The following is a 15,607-nucleotide window of genomic DNA, read 5'->3' as shown; positions in this document are numbered from 1 at the left end:
CCCCAGATAAATGCATCACTTCCTTTACCATAGGGCTTTCTCACTGAGTACACAACAGGAGCCTCTCAAATAGTTCCATATAGAGGGAAACCATATTTAAGTAATTAATAATTGCTTGATTTTTAAAATAATTTAAACAGAAACTACATCATTACCACTTTGAAGGACATGAACTTCCTGAAACATCTTATCAAACTTTTCCTGGTGTTCAAGAACTAAAAGAGAAAAACTCCCTGGGGTTACCAGCAAGGAGACCCCTGAAAAAAAAGCCTCAAGAAGCCATAGGCTTGTATCAGGACTAGGAGAACAGGGAAAGGCTGGGAGACAGGGGACTAGCAGGAAAGAAGAGGAGTCAAATGTTCTGGGCAGAGGTAGGTAAAAAGAAAGCAAAATGGACCAGTGCCTGGGGAGAGAACAGAGAGTGAAGAAAGCAGGTGCCGGAAGAGCCAGTCCAAGACTCAAGGGTATCTGGCAGGAAGCACTTTTCCTGTCCCGGGTCATCACTGTAAGCTGGCAGTCTCATTGCTACAAAGTGCATCAAGAAATCCTCCTACGCTGACTTTATTGCCATCAGCCATTTTAGCACTTTGGGAGAGCCTCCTACCCTACTTTTATCACCGATCAGTGGACATTTCATCACATAGATAGCATTGCTGTGGACTTCACAAATCTTCCTGCTGTAAGACAACCAAAGCTTCTTATCTAAAATTCATATATTTTATATGTGTCTAGAAAATGGCTGAAATGATGTATACCAAACTATTAACAGTGCTTACAGGGAGGGGATTTAATTTTCTCTACATTATTGGACTTTTATAATAAAAAACAAGGACTATGTATTAGGTAAAAATTTAATAATGATATTCCCAGTTTAACTTTTTTGTGGGGGAAAAGGGTAGAATTATGTTGTAACAAAATGAAGAGAAATACTATTTTATACCTTCTTCCTCTTACTTGCCCTTTAAGACTCTGACTGTGGCAAAGCTTCTGTATACTCATAGCCTGAGGCCTTAGTTGGCCCAAGCTACCTCCACCACCCCTGCTTCCCCCAGGCTGGGAGCCAAACTTAAAACAAACAAGCAAGCCTGCAAATGGCAATGACTTTCAGCCTCCCTGGCCATGACTTAAAAAACAGTTAAGAACATTTTTTTTTTTTAGACAGAGTCTCACTTTGTTGCCCAGGCTAGAGTGAGTGCCGTGGTGTCAGCCTAGCTCACAGCAACCTCAAACTCCTGGGCTCAAGCAATCCTTCTGCCTCAGCCTCCTGAGTAGCTGGGACTACAGGCATGCGCCACCATGCCCAGCTAATTTTTTCTATATATATTAGTTGGCCAATTAATTTTTTTCTATTTATAGTAGAGATGGGGTCTCACTCTTGCTCAGGCTGATTTTGAACTCCTGACCTTGAGCAATCTGCCCGCCTCAGTCTCCCAGAGTGCTAGGATTACAGGCGTGAGCCACCGCGCCCAGCCAAGAACATTTTTAACAATGTTAAACAAGCAAACAAGCGAGCAAATGGCAATGACTTTGGCCCACCCCAGACCTGAATGAGGACCTGCTTCTGGGACTCGCAAGATTTCCCAGATCTCCCTGGACTACTTTATCCCCTACACCTTGCCAAGGTCCCAGACCACCCACCACCGCAGCACTCATCACACTCCATGTCGCTGTTGGTTTACATGTCAGCCTCTCTTACTCCTTGAAGGAATAGGATGTGTCCCAAGTACTTCAAAACTCTTAGCACTTGACCTACAGCCTGGTACATAGGATACATGTTTCAATGAACGAATGCATGAATACCCAGGATCTTATCCTTGGTGTGAGCATTTTGCTAATAAGCTCTATTTGTCTCATCTGTTCTTTTCCACCAGGCTAAGAAACAATCTGATTTGACCAGCTCAAACTCCAAACCAGTGGTTCCCAAATGTTTTATTCTAAGAACCTCTTTGTAACTATTAAAAATTTTGAGGACTCCAAAAGGTTTTTGTCTATTTGGGTTATATTTATCAATCATGACCTTATTAGAAATGAAAACTCAGGGAAAATTTACCTATTTATTAATTCATTCATTAAAAAATGATAACAAATGCAACACATGTAAACACAAATATCATATTTTTATTTAAAAAAGCCTTTTTTTAGACAAAACACTTTTATAATGAAAAAAGTGCAGTGTTTTACATGTCCGCAAGTTTCCTGAATGTTTGGCTTAATAGAAAACAGCTGGATTTTCATATTTGCTTATACCTTTAATCTGTTGCAATATGTTGTTTTGGTTGAAGTGTATGGAAAATATGACCTTATACAAATCTGCTTTGGGGTCTCAGGAAGTCCCAGTGGTCTTTAGAGAACACTTTTGAGAACTGCTGCTCTATGCCTTGTCTCTGTAACTAGAACTGCCCCGTCCTGAAGATCTGCTTGAACTTAAAACCCCAGCCTTACTACCGACACCACCCAATAACAGGGAGATTATTATCAATATCATTATAATCCTTTACCTGTGTAGCTTATTTCATATTTTTCAAATAGCTTTCCCTTATACTGTCTCCCAATTGCTTGTCAGCCATGTCTGATGACTCTTCCACCTTACCCCTGAAGCATGAAGTTCAGAGATTACGTGACTTGTTCAGGGTCATTTGGCTGGCAAGACACAGAGCTAGTACCCAGACTCGTGCCTTGCTCTTTCTCTGGCCACTTACACCAACAGTGCCCTAGCCAGATCTCATCTATAATAATCTAGAGTATTGAGATGTATTTCAATATTTTTCCAATTTATACCTTGATATGGAATGGCAACTGGTATTTATCAAAAGCCTATTATATTCCAGGCACCATGCTAAGTACCTTATTTGTTTTCCACCAGCTTCACAAAGGCAGACATTATCCTCACATCAGAAGGAAATCAAGGCTCAGAGAGATTTAAGTATCTTGTTCTATCTTGCGAAAGACACATGGCTCATCATTGGGATCAGGTCACCTTATTCCAGGCCCTGTGGTCTTGCCATTTTGTGACTGTGCCTTCACTAAAATCATGGCTCTATGCGACCACTTATCTTCTGACATCATTACACCCCCAGTGTGGGCCTCACCCACCCTCACTTCCTGAACCTCCAATATATTTCTATTCCTCTCTTTGTTGATTCTAGAAATGCTCAGTCAAGAAAGTCATCTTCCTGATCCGCAAGCTCACTTCAACCTCTCCTGTTAATGCAATTCCACCAATCCATTAACAGAACCTTGAAATCTACCAGAAGAAAGAAGAGTGGAGATTAACCAGTGCTGGATAAAGAATTTCAATTGACATTAATTGATGTGTAGACATGAATCACCAAAGCCTGAGGGTCTCTGCCCTCCTCACCAGCTCCATGGTGACCAGACTCAGTCTTGTCCTGGCTTAGAGCCTCTCTTAAACAGGGCCAGTCCCAGGTGCACCTTTGAGATAACAATAATGTCTCCTAAAACAAACAGTCATTGTTTCTACACAAAGACCTTCAATGTTTCCTCCAGCAACAAAAGGCTACAGCTATCCCTCCCAGAAGACAAAGGGCTGGAAGCCTTTTCATAAATATGATGGTGGTGTGGGGCCAGCAGGCAGGGAGAGGCAGGACTCCAGCACTTTCTCTGCTGAGGAATACCTAGGACAAGAACTGACTCTACCCATCTGGAACAGTTCTGAATGACTAATCGTTTCTGAAATGTTTATATGCCAATAACAACAATTTCCTAATCTGAAGAAAAGAAATAATAATATCTGTGCCTTACAGGATTGCTGTCAGGATCAAACAATATAATAGGCATGAAATCTCTTTGTAAGGTTTAAAGGGCTACACAATTGATACTGTTATTATGAGAAGATGGATGGGTCACCCACATTGCCTGCATAAAAAAGATAACTCTGTTTTAGCCAGATGAGATTCCAAATAGCCTTGGTTTTTAGGCTTCCCCCCTCCAAGTTTCTAGAATAAAGCATAAAGGAGAGGAAATGTGGTCAATATGGCTAATGGTGATAGTTTACTAGGGCCCATCCCAGGCCACCTGCTGTACTGGTGATGCCTAACTTTGTTATTCTTTCCATTCCCCGGACCCCGGATCCTAGAAATGAGATCCCTGATTCCCCACCAAGGGGAGCCCCATCCCCACCCTGGTCCCTCCTAAAGCATAGCTTACATAATTTACACAAAATTACATACACATCATAAATTAAAACATGAGAAAACTGTCCATCCTCACTACTAATGAAAGGCAAGTAAATGAAGATAAGTTGTACCATTTATACCTATTTAATAAGAAAAATTATAAATGAAAATATACAATTTTGATGAGGTTGTGACAGAACTGGTGTGATCTTATAGCACTGGTGGCATAATAAATTTGTATAAATCCCTTCCAGAGGCAGAATGACAACAAATAGGGAGCAGGAGATATGCCTATCTTGTGGCCTAGTAATCTCTCTCCTTGGACATTCCCAAGGAAATAATATAAGAAAAATAGAAAAAAAGCAGCAGGTATAGATATTAATATATTTACCCATAACTGGTAAATATTATAATAACAAGAGAAATGTTTTAGTTAATTGCGATGACTGTAGTCATGAAAATGAAAATATAAAAGCTACTTAGAAACATAAGGAAATGTTTATGATCTAAATATAAGTGAAAGTGTACAATGTAATACAACTAGGTAAAAATATATATTTATGGATGAGGACTGGTAATGTGAAAAAGTGAAAATCTCTTTGGTGTAGTGGTGGTGAATTTCAAAATGTTCTTTAATGTCTTTATATCATCTTTTAAATACAGCAATAAAGAGAAAAAGAAGTAATCCACTAGAATTTCCCAAGACTCTGCTTCTATAGGCACACTGAAAAACTGTTCAATAAAGGTTTGTTGGCTGGGCACGGTGGCTCACACCTGTAATCCTAGCACTCTGGGAGGCCGAGGCGGGCGGATTGCTAGAGGTCAGGAGTTCGAAACCAGCCTGAGCAAGAGCCAGACCCCGTCTCTACTATAAATAGAAAGAAATTAATTGGCCAACTAATAGAAATAGAAAAAATTAGCCGGGCATGGTGGCGCATGCCTGTAGTCCCAGCTACCCGGGAGGCTGAGGCAGGAGGATTGCTGGAGCCCAGGAGTTTGAGGTTGCTGTGAGCTAGGCTGACGCCATGGCACTCGCTCTAGCCTGGGCAACAAAGTGAGACTCTGCCTCAAAAAAAAAAAAAGCTTGTTGCTTGTGCTGTTAATAATGATGATCAGAGTGGTGGTGGTGAGAAACAGAGGCCTTCTGGAAAAAGTGCTTTAACTTAAAGGTCTAACGTCACTTAAGGATGTTGCTCAAGTGATGCTATCCCTATATGTGGAGCCAACTACAAATTCTGAAAGATATTTTTATTGTATTTATTTATTTATTTTTCATTTTATTTTTAATTATCATATATATTTATGGGGTACCATATGATGCTTTGTTGCATATATATGTTGTGGAATGATCAAATCAGGCTAATTAGCATATTTATCACCTCAAATGTTTATCATTTCTTGTTTATTTTTTAATTAAGTTAATTAATTTGTTAATTTATTTTGTAAAGACAGAGGTCTCACTATATTGCCCAGGCTGGTCTCAAACTCCTGGGCTCAAGTGATCTTCCTGCCTCAGCCTCCCAAAGTGCTAGAATTACAGATGTGAGCCACCATGCCCTGCCTTTTTATCATTTCTTTATGGTAAGAACAATAGAATCCTCTCCTTTGGCTATTTTGGAAGATATAATACATTATTATTAACTATAGTCATGAAAGGTATTTTTAGTACACTTTAAAAATAAACTTTATTTTTTAGAGCAGTTTTAGGTTCATAGCAAATTGAGTGAAAGACAAGACAGATTTCCCATATATCCCCTGCCCTACATGAGCACAGCCTCCCCTACTATCAAAATCTCCCACAAGAGTGCTACATTTATTACATGATGAACCAACATTGACACATCATGATCTCCCAAAGTGTATAGTTTACATTAGGATTCACCCTTGCCATTGTATAGTCTGTGGGTTTGACAAATGTATCCACTGTTATATAGTATCATACAGAGTTGTTTCAATGCCCTAAAAATCTTCTGTGCTTTGCCTATTCGTTCTTCCCTCTACCCAGCCCTAGGAAACCACTGGTGACTTCTACTGTCTTCATAGTTTGACCTTTTCCAGAATTGAAGTCCACACCCTTCATACTGTATGTTGGAATCATACAGTATGTAGCCTTCTCAGATTGGCTTTTTTTTTCCTTTTTTTTTTTTTTTTTTTTGAGACATAGTCTTGCTCTGTCACCCCAGGTATAGTGTAGTGGCATCATCATAGCTCATTGCAACCTCAAACTCCTGGGCTCAAGCAATCCTCCTGCCTCAGCCTCCCGAAGAGCTGGGACTACAGGTGCATACCATGACGCCCAGTTAATTTTTCTATATTTAGTAAAGATGGGGTTTCGCTCTTGCGCAGGCTGGTCTCGAACTCCTGACCTCAAGCAATTCTCCCTCCTTGACCTCCTAGAGTGTTAGAATTACAGGTGCCTGGCTGAGGATCCATCTTTATAGGGGTCTCAAGTCTCCTGAGGTAGGCAATCCTCTCAACTCATTGGCTTCTTCCTTGAATGGTATTTTTTTACAACCAGTCTAGAGGACCAAGTGAATATTTTGAAATTCCACTAGATAATACAATTACTACCAGAAATTGTGTTAGATTCTTTATACATGTTATCTCTGTAAGATAAATAATATTATTCTTTTTCTACCAACAAGGAAGTGTTCAAGGTCACAAAGTCAATAAGTGGCAGAGCATGTATTTGAATCCAGTTTGTCTGACTCCAGTGTTTTCATGTTTCCATTATGCCACAGTATTTATCTAATACGAGGCATAGGTCCTGGAACATTTGAACCCAGTCACAGGAACTGACAGGAGAAAGCACATTGGCAAAGGTGCATAGCCAACCGCATGACTCTCCAGTTCTTAGGAAACAGCATCCTGATAGAACAACACAACAGCCACCCTGCTTTATGCTGGATTCCGAGTTAGCACTTGTCTTCTCTATCCTTAGGCAGGAGAGCTCAGTCAGCATACTGACTAGTGTTTCTTAACCTTTTTTTGCATTATCCATTCCCCCAGGAACCTCTGTGACATTTTCTTCCTAATCACTCCCCAATCCAATTAAGTCATAATACCATAGATACACCCTATATTTGTTTAGGTACTGTGGCTCTTTGGAGGGACAAAAGCCACTGTAATATCTAAAGTGGGTTTTTTCCTTTGCCTTCCCAGAAACTATTTTTACCCCCTTGGAGGCTACATCACCCCCACTGAAAATGCATCATCTAGTTGCAGATGGCCAGGGCTCAGGGAGGCTACAGGGAGGTGAGGCCAGGACCTTGGAGAGCACCAGAGTGGCCCTGCTGAGGCCTGTCCAAGGCTCCATGTTGCCTGATGACCTGCCTGAAAGAAGGAGGCATAGAGAGGATGGGAGCTAGGAAACTAGTATTGGTATTATTTTACTAAAGGTTTGTAGGAAACATCAGAATATGAAGGCCTCCAAATTCTATTTCATAAAACGTTTTTGTTGGGGGCTGGTACTTTGTGGGTTTGGACTTCAATTTTCAAGGTCAAACGTAGTTAAATGGCACATCTTTAGGTAGTTTAATGATTTCAAGATCTTTACTAAGAGCCCATCTCCATAGGAGGTAGAGGTTTTCAGAGGTTTAAAGGTGTCAGATTAATTCTCCCTTTCTCCCTTCCAATGCTGATTAGGTTCATGAAGCTATAGTATAGTTTTACAGTGCCTGTTGTGAGTTGAAGATAATAGACATTATTTACCATATGCCAGACAGATACTGTGCTAAACTATTTTAGTTAACCTTCACAACTATCTTATCAGGTGGGCATGATCATTACCCAAGGCTAAGAGAGATTAGCAGACTTGCTCAGGATCACACAGCTGATCATTGGAAAGGCCAGGCCTTAAACCCAGACAGTCTTCAGAGCCCTAGTGCTTTACCAGCATGCTATACTACCACTAGATTGACTCAGTAGCCCTGATAAGGCTTTCGTGAGGCTTTTTAAGAAAAACCATTAATATGCTTAGCACAGGACTATCATCTTCCCCACTCAGCTTTCCCAGAGATACCTCTCTGACCCAAGGTCAGGCTTTTATTCTCTCAAAATTTATCATGTCACTCCTTTGCTTATAACCCTTCAGTGGCTCCCCTTGTAGCCTTCAGGGTAAAATCCAAATTCCTCATCATGCCTTATAAGGCCCTTTGTGATATGCCCCTGTTTATGTGGCCAGCCTCATCATCTTCTACCACTTTGCTTCTCAGACTCTCTGTTCCAGTTGCATTGATTGATGCACCTTAACTAGACTGTGCCCTCTTTCCTCTCTGAGTCTTGACACATACTGTCCCCTCTTCCCAGAAATTTCCTTTCTCTTCACCTCCCTTTCAAGGGGCTAAATATTCCTTATCTCTCAGGTTTCAGCTCAGATATCACTACTTCTGCATGTCCTCACAGATCCCCCAAATATGGGCACAACAGAAGTAATACCATCACAGTACTCTATGCTGGTCAGATTGCCTGTAATATATTTTGTCCAGTACTAAACATCATATAGGTCAGGTCTAGTAACAGGCAACCAGAATGGTAAGCATTCTGAAATAGATTTTAATATATACTAGGTACTGAGTTAATAACTTCATGGATGTTATCTGACATAATCCTATTGGATTGGGCAGGTACAGATGATGAAACTGAAACCCAAAGAAGTTAAACAAATTGTTCAAGTTCCCTCAGATGGTAAATGGTAGAGCATTGTTTTTTAATCCAAATCTGTGCAAATTCAGAGCCTTCAATCTCTGCATAATACTACCTCTGTAAACCCTATTATAATGACTAATTTAGTGATAAATAGAAATTATTTAACCAGGAGAACAGATGACCAAGAAGCAGCTACCTTCATTCAAACTTCAGAGAATCACAGGAAAGTATATAGTTCAATGGAAGAAAGAAAGTTCTGAAAAGGAGAAGGTGAGCCCTGGAGGGGAAAGGCCCAAGTATCACCTGCCTATGTGTCTTTCATCCCAATGCCTGCCACTGAGTAGGGGGCTGCATAAATGGAAGGAAATAGAGCTGCCCAAGAGTAGAATGAGTTGCCCCATGAAACAGTGAGACTCCCCACAATGGGGCTGGTTGGCCACTGACAGAGCACTATGGGAGGGATCACAGAGAAGGGGCTCTGCATGTTCTGCATCCTTGAACTAGATGACCTGGAAAGCCCCTGGCCACTCAAGGATTCTGCAATTATTGGACTGAGTCTATGACTCAGACTTGGCAAGTCACAGCCCACCTGGCATTCATCAGTGCATTGAGATCTCAGAAAGGGGAGAACACTAGTAGATGAGATTTCTGGGCTTCCAGAACCCAATCTTTTATCCCTTTCAGCCCCATACCGAGGAGTCAGAAATGGTCCACTGTAACTCTGGGTAGAAGCTAGAAACCTCCCAATCCTGCTCCAAAGGCTAATCTGGAAATAGAGACATTTAATCATGCATGGAGAAAGGTTCTGCCTGTGGGTTTCAGCTGCTGTCACAGGATCTGAAAGAGGAGGAGAATACTCCTTGCTAGCAGATGGTCAAGACAAAAAAATCAATATGTCAACAATGAATTTCTGACAGTCATTTGCTGAAAGGAATCGAATGGGCCCCACAAAATGCACATTGGATTGGCTGTTGTTCCTCACACACACTGTCTCCTTTCACTCCATGCTGAGTGACCAGTGGCAATAACTCAGGTCTGCCCCATCTGTTGGCACAGAGTGAGTTCCAACACAGCACAGCCAGAGGCAAGTGCTTTCTGCTCAGCTCTCCTAGAGGGATCACACAAATGGGCGTGGCTCAAAAGATGACCAAACTTTCCATCAAAGCTTATGCTATCAGACTGCTTCCACTTTCGAAAGATTCATGCACCCTAAAAAGAATAGAGCCTTCTGGAATATAGAAGGCCACTAGTAACAAAGGCATCTTAGTTGTATGGTCCAACCTACAGCTTTAATCCACACACAACTACACATACAATTCTATTAAACTAGGCAAACTTCACTTGTGCTACTTTTGAAAGAAGTAATAAACTAAATACAAAATTTGTATCCTCATCTATAGACTAATAGTGTCTTTTAGTTCCAACTTTATTATCTACAGATCTTTGACTCTATCTTCCAATGGTCTTCCCTTCTGTCTTTTCACTAGCTTCTTGTAACTTAGAGACTTCCTGTTTCTGTCTATAACTAGAGCTTCAGATAAGCTTCCCTCAATGGCCCCTGGCGTGGTGGTCTCTCACTTGACACCCATCACCGCATTTCTAGCCTTCTTATCAGGGATCTGAGCTCTAAGCCTCCTGAGTCTTTTTCTTGCTGCCTCTGAAGAAATATGGATCAGATATAGTGTAACAGCTAACTGTGAAACCTACCGGACTATTTTTTCCAAGCTGGAAGGAGTGGCCTTCCACTCTTTACAGAGGGGTTAAAACTTCCACCTGTCCATAGGGAACAATGGCTGCTGAGTCAATGGCAGTAATTTACACTTAAAAACTGGGTTTCCCTTGTAATTCTTGACAAAACAACTTTTATTAACTGCTTTCCAACAATCTACCTTCCTCTACTGACAAGTCCTTTTTAAACAAAATGCCTTATGCTAAAAAGGCAATGCATTGGATTTGCGTGTTGGTATCCAGAGCTCCCAGAACACAGATCCACAGATGCTGCCTGCAGAAATGCATGTACAGATGCCACACACATAGGTGCTTATCGCAGACAGGTGTACACACAGACAGATGGTACTCACATAGACAGATGTCCGCCAGGAACACAACATATACCAAAAGCTCCCGCAGGGTGGTCTTGACATAAAGTTCCCGGTTCTCAGCTGTGTTCTCAGTCAGGGCTGTTCCCCAAAGTCCTAAGGGGCATTGGAGAGATTCCTGGAATCCCTAAGAGCAGTGTTCCTCCTGTTTATCCCCACCCCTCTGTACCTGGCTTTACCCCTATGTCCACCCCAGCCCTTCCTTACCCATCACCTTGTCTCTTGGCTGAATCTGGCTATACCCATGCCTGCCCTCCCAGATCCAGCTCCCTGGGGTAGACAGGGTGAAGGCACTGGGTAGCAGAGAACAAAGGCATGAAAAGGAAGAACTTGTTTTGGGGAGGGGTGCAATCCAGGGTATGCAGTCCAGGGTATCATTATATCCATGTCCTCCCTCAAACTAGCTTCCACACACCCCTCTGGGTCCCCAAGTGATGACTGTGCCAGGCTCCCCATCTGGTAAACCTCTAGACAGGTCTCTGTGTTCTGGGGCATGCAGGTTGAACACAGGCAATTCACAAACCCCAAATAAACACTGAGATGTCACCTCTTCTTCAGATCACATTTTCCTCCTAGAAGCTTTTGGTGACCCTTGCTTCTGACTCCAAAATCCCAGGAGAACCCTCCCTCCACCTGGTACCTCTAATGCCGCGATGGATATGGAGGCAGCAGCTGGACACCAGCGTCCTGGGTGCCTTCTCCTGGGGTTCATCTTCAGATTTCTTGGGTTGGGGCTCGGGGGGCACCACACTGGCGACAGTGCAGATCCTCAATGTCTTATGTGGGGAGGGGGGGCCACTGTAGGCGGGGTTGTCCCAGGCTCCCCTCCCCAGCTTTTGCAGCTCCTGCCCCTCAGAACTCTCCACAGCATTCATGGGGAATGAGGCAAGGGGCCTGGCACCCCAGGTGCCCACTCTCAGCTGGAGAAAGATGGAGCAAAGGCACAGCCCAGCCTGGGCCACAGGGGGCAGGGGAAAGGGAGCCTGAGAGCAGCTGCTCCAAACAGCCTCCGCCTCCTGCCTTTTGTAGGGAAAAATCAGCAGTGCCTAGTGGGGGAGGGAGCAGATGAAGATGGGGTGGGGAGTGACCATCAATCCTGCCAGGGGCTCTCACTGTCCTGTTTGCTGCAAGTCCCAGGGGACAAGAAACAAGGGCACGTGAGGGAACTGGGAGTTAGGGGTTTGAAGAGGAGAGAGAGGGGAATATGATGAAGAAGACGTGGAGCCTGGGGGTGGAAGGAGGGATGGGTGAAAGAGGAGAGCTGGAGATGAAGGTGCTGGTGGAAGGATGGGCCAGAGGTCAGACAGACAAGATGATGAAAGAGCAGTGTGAGGAGCTGAGAAAAGAGGGGGCCTAGGGGCCTCTATTGTGGGTCTAAGTTAATCCCACTAAAAGCTCCTGAAAGGGCCGACATGGATGAGGGGGGCCCAAGGCCAGGCTGGGAGACTGAACCTGGCAGCCTCCCTACCCGCCCCAGCCAGCATGCCTGAGGCTCCTTTAATGTTTCACCTTGAGCTGTCCCCAGTGGAGTGGGGAAGGCAGCTCCCCTCCCTCACTCTACCCTCATGGCTGGAGGGAAAGGACAGTGGCAGGAGGAATCCCCAGCCCAGATACCTGAGGGACGAGGTCTCTGACCCTGAGGAGGAGGGGAGGACTGCAGAGTTCCAGGTTGTCTGTATTCTTTTTTCTGAAGCTTGCCCTCCAGTGGCCTATAAGGCAGGCCACACCAAGAGAAAGGTATTCCCTAAAGGTGTGAGACTCAGTTTAGGAAAAAGGCTAATCCTGATTGGGAGGTGGGATCAGAGAGCAAAGGACATATGACTTGGGATTCCTTAAGGAAGCCAATATCTGGATCCAGCTGAGCTGGCAACCTTTCCCTATGGCTCTGCTTAGTGCTGGGCCTAGAACTGTAAGATGGAGCACAGCATGGAAACAAGAGTGATATCAGGATTGATCTGCTTTCTTTCCAACCTCAGGTCTCTGAAGTAAAATCCTGGTATGGTCCCAAGCACATCCCTGCCTATGCCCTGCTCCAGCCTCTGAGCACCTGCCTGGCTCACCAACAGACATGCTCTGTGCCCACAGTGGGGCTGGTCCCACAAGTGCTAGTGGTCTCCCTGCAGTTTACCATCCCTGAAGGCTGAAGAGGGAGCTGTCCTTTCTCAACTCCTGGATCTCCACCTAGGGCTACTCTCCTGCTGCACTGGCCTTAAGCCCATCTTCATGTATAGTAAAACATTAGCCTTTAATGGGACACCAGTCTCCAGACAATGAAGGGCTGGACTTTGATAAATAAGTGTACTCTGACTCCTAAGACAGTTGATTCTGCTGCACAAATCTCCTGCCCCAGGCCCAGATGCTATTAAGAGAAAGAACTCCCTTCTTGGATGGAGCTGAGGAACTGTCAGTGAGCCTTCTCACATAGAGAAGAGCCCATCTCTCCATTTACCAGCCAGCAAGACACATTCCAAATGTAGCTGTTTTCTTTGGGAAGAAAAAGGATGAGATACATCTATGGCCAATTTATTTTCAACGAAGGTGCCAAGAACACACAATGGGGAAAAAACAATCTCTTCAATAAATGGTGTTGGGAACACTGGATATCCACATACAGAAGAATGAAAATGGACTCATCGCACCCTTTATACAAGAATCAACCTGAAATCGATTAAAGACTTAAATGTAAGATCTCAAACGACGAAAGTACTAGAAGAGGCCGGGCGTGGTGGCTCATGCCTGTAATCCCAGCACTCTGAGATGCCGAGGCGGGTGGATCATTTGAGCTTAGGAGTTCGAGACCAGCCTGAGCAAGAGCGAGACCCCCTCTCTACTAAAAATAGAAAGAAACTAGCTGGACAACTAATAATATATAGAAAAAAAGATTAGCCAGGCATGGTGGCGCATGCCTGTAGTCTCAGTTACTTGGGAGGCTGAGGCAAGAGGATCTCTTGAGCCCAGGAGTTTGAGGTTGCTGTGAGCTAGGCTGATGCCACGGCACTCTGGCACAGGCAACAGAGTGAGACTCTGTCTCAAAAAAAAAAAAAAAAAAAACCTACTAGAAGAAAACTTGGGGGAAAAGCTCCATGACATTGGTCTGGGCAGTGACTTCTTAGATATGACTCCAAAAGTACAGGCAACAAAAACAAAAATAGACAATAGGATTGCATCAGACTAAAAAGCTTCTGTACAGCAAAGGAAACAATTAATAGAGTGAAGAGAGAACCCATCGATTGGGAGAAAATATTTGCAAATCATACATTGGATAAGGGGCTAATATCCAAAATATATGAGGAACTCAAACTACTCAACAATAAGAACACAAATAACCCTATTTTAAAAATGGGCAAAGGACTTGAATAGACATTTCTCAAAAGAAGACATACAAAAGGCCAAGAAATATATGAAAAAGATGGTCAACATCTCCAATCATAAGAGAAATGCAAATTAAAACCACAATTAAATATCACCTTTCACCTGTTGGATTGGCTATTATCAAAAACATGAAAGATAACCAGTGTTGGTGAGGCTGTGGAGAAAAGGAAGCCCTTGTATACACTGTTGGTGGTATTGTAAATTAGTACAGCTATTTTGGAAAATAGTATGAAGGCTCCTCAAAAAACTAAAAATAGAGGCCAGGCGCGGTGGCTCATGCCTGTAATCCTAGCACTCTGGGAGCCTGAGGCGGGAGGATCGCTCAAGGTCAGGAGTTGGAAACCAGCCTGAGCAAGAGCGAGATCCCATCTCTACTAAAAAATAGAAAGAAATTAATTGGCTAACTAAAAATACATAGAAAAAATTAGCCGGGCATGGTGGCGCCTGGAGTCCCAGCTACTCAGGAGGCTGAGGCAGAAGGATGGCTTGAGCCCAGGAGTTTGAGGTTGCAGTGAGCTAGGCTGACACCACAGTACTCTAGCCTGGGCAACAGAGTGAGACTCTGTCTTAAAATAAAATAAAATAAAATAAAATAAAATAAAATAAAATAACTAAAAATAGAATCACCATATGTTCCAGCAGTCCCACTACTGGGTATGTACCCAAAGGAGTTGAAATCAGTATATTGAAGACATGTCTGTGTTCCCATGTTCATTGCAGCATCATTCAACATAGCAAAAATATGGAAACAACCTAAGTTGTCCACCAACAGATATATGGATTAAAAAATGTGAATATTAAGTGAAATAAGCCAGGCACATTAAGACAGATGCTCGCTTATATATAGAACTTTTAAAAGTTAAACTCATAGAGTAGAGAGTAGAATGGTGGTTATTAGAGGAGGGGGACCCAGGGAGGAGTAGATAGGGAAAGGGGAGAGAGAGGTTGATCAACTGGTATAAACTTATATTTAGATAGGAAGAATACATTCTGGTGCTCAATTGCACAGCACGGTGACTATAGTTAATCATAATAAATTGTGTATTTCATAATGGCTATAAGAGGATTTTAAGTGTTTACAGCACAAGGAAATGATAAATATTTGAGGTTAGGAATATGCTAATGAGCCCAATTTAGTCATTCCACAGTGTATACATGTACCAAAACATCACCATAAATATATATTTATTATTTGTCAATTAAAAATAAAATAAAACTTTTTAAAAATGAAGCAAATGGAGGCATGAGTAATGTGAGATAACATATTTTAATGGTATAGACATTAAAAATTAGGAGGTTTAGGCCGGGCGCTGTGGCTCACGCCTGTAATCCTAGCTCTTGGGAGGCCAAGGC

At 42.9% G+C, this 15,607-nt stretch overlaps 1 protein-coding gene across 2 annotated transcripts in view; it reads right to left on the bottom strand.

Annotated features, from left to right (window-relative positions):
* The window catches only part of PKD2L1 (polycystin 2 like 1, transient receptor potential cation channel), a 34,924-nt gene extending 23,167 nt beyond the window's left edge, over positions 1 to 11,757 (bottom strand). The window contains exons 1-2 of one of the 2 annotated variants that reach the window (XM_076010376.1): positions 11,523 to 11,757; positions 10,865 to 10,978 (exon numbers count right to left, since the gene is read on the bottom strand). In XM_076010376.1, the coding sequence (XP_075866491.1) occupies positions 10,865 to 10,978; positions 11,523 to 11,757 (349 nt within the window). Of the gene's footprint in view, positions 1 to 10,864; positions 11,001 to 11,522 lie in introns of both variants that reach the window. The other variant, XM_076010377.1, reaches the window with a different exon arrangement.
* Between the last annotated feature and the right edge of the window lie 3,850 nt (positions 11,758 to 15,607).

This window comes from Microcebus murinus, chromosome 14, assembly GCF_040939455.1.
Source record: "Microcebus murinus isolate Inina chromosome 14, M.murinus_Inina_mat1.0, whole genome shotgun sequence".
NCBI lineage: Eukaryota > Metazoa > Chordata > Mammalia > Primates > Cheirogaleidae > Microcebus > Microcebus murinus.
Note: the sequence above shows the minus strand (reverse complement) of the source record. Positions and strands in the feature narration are given on the sequence as shown.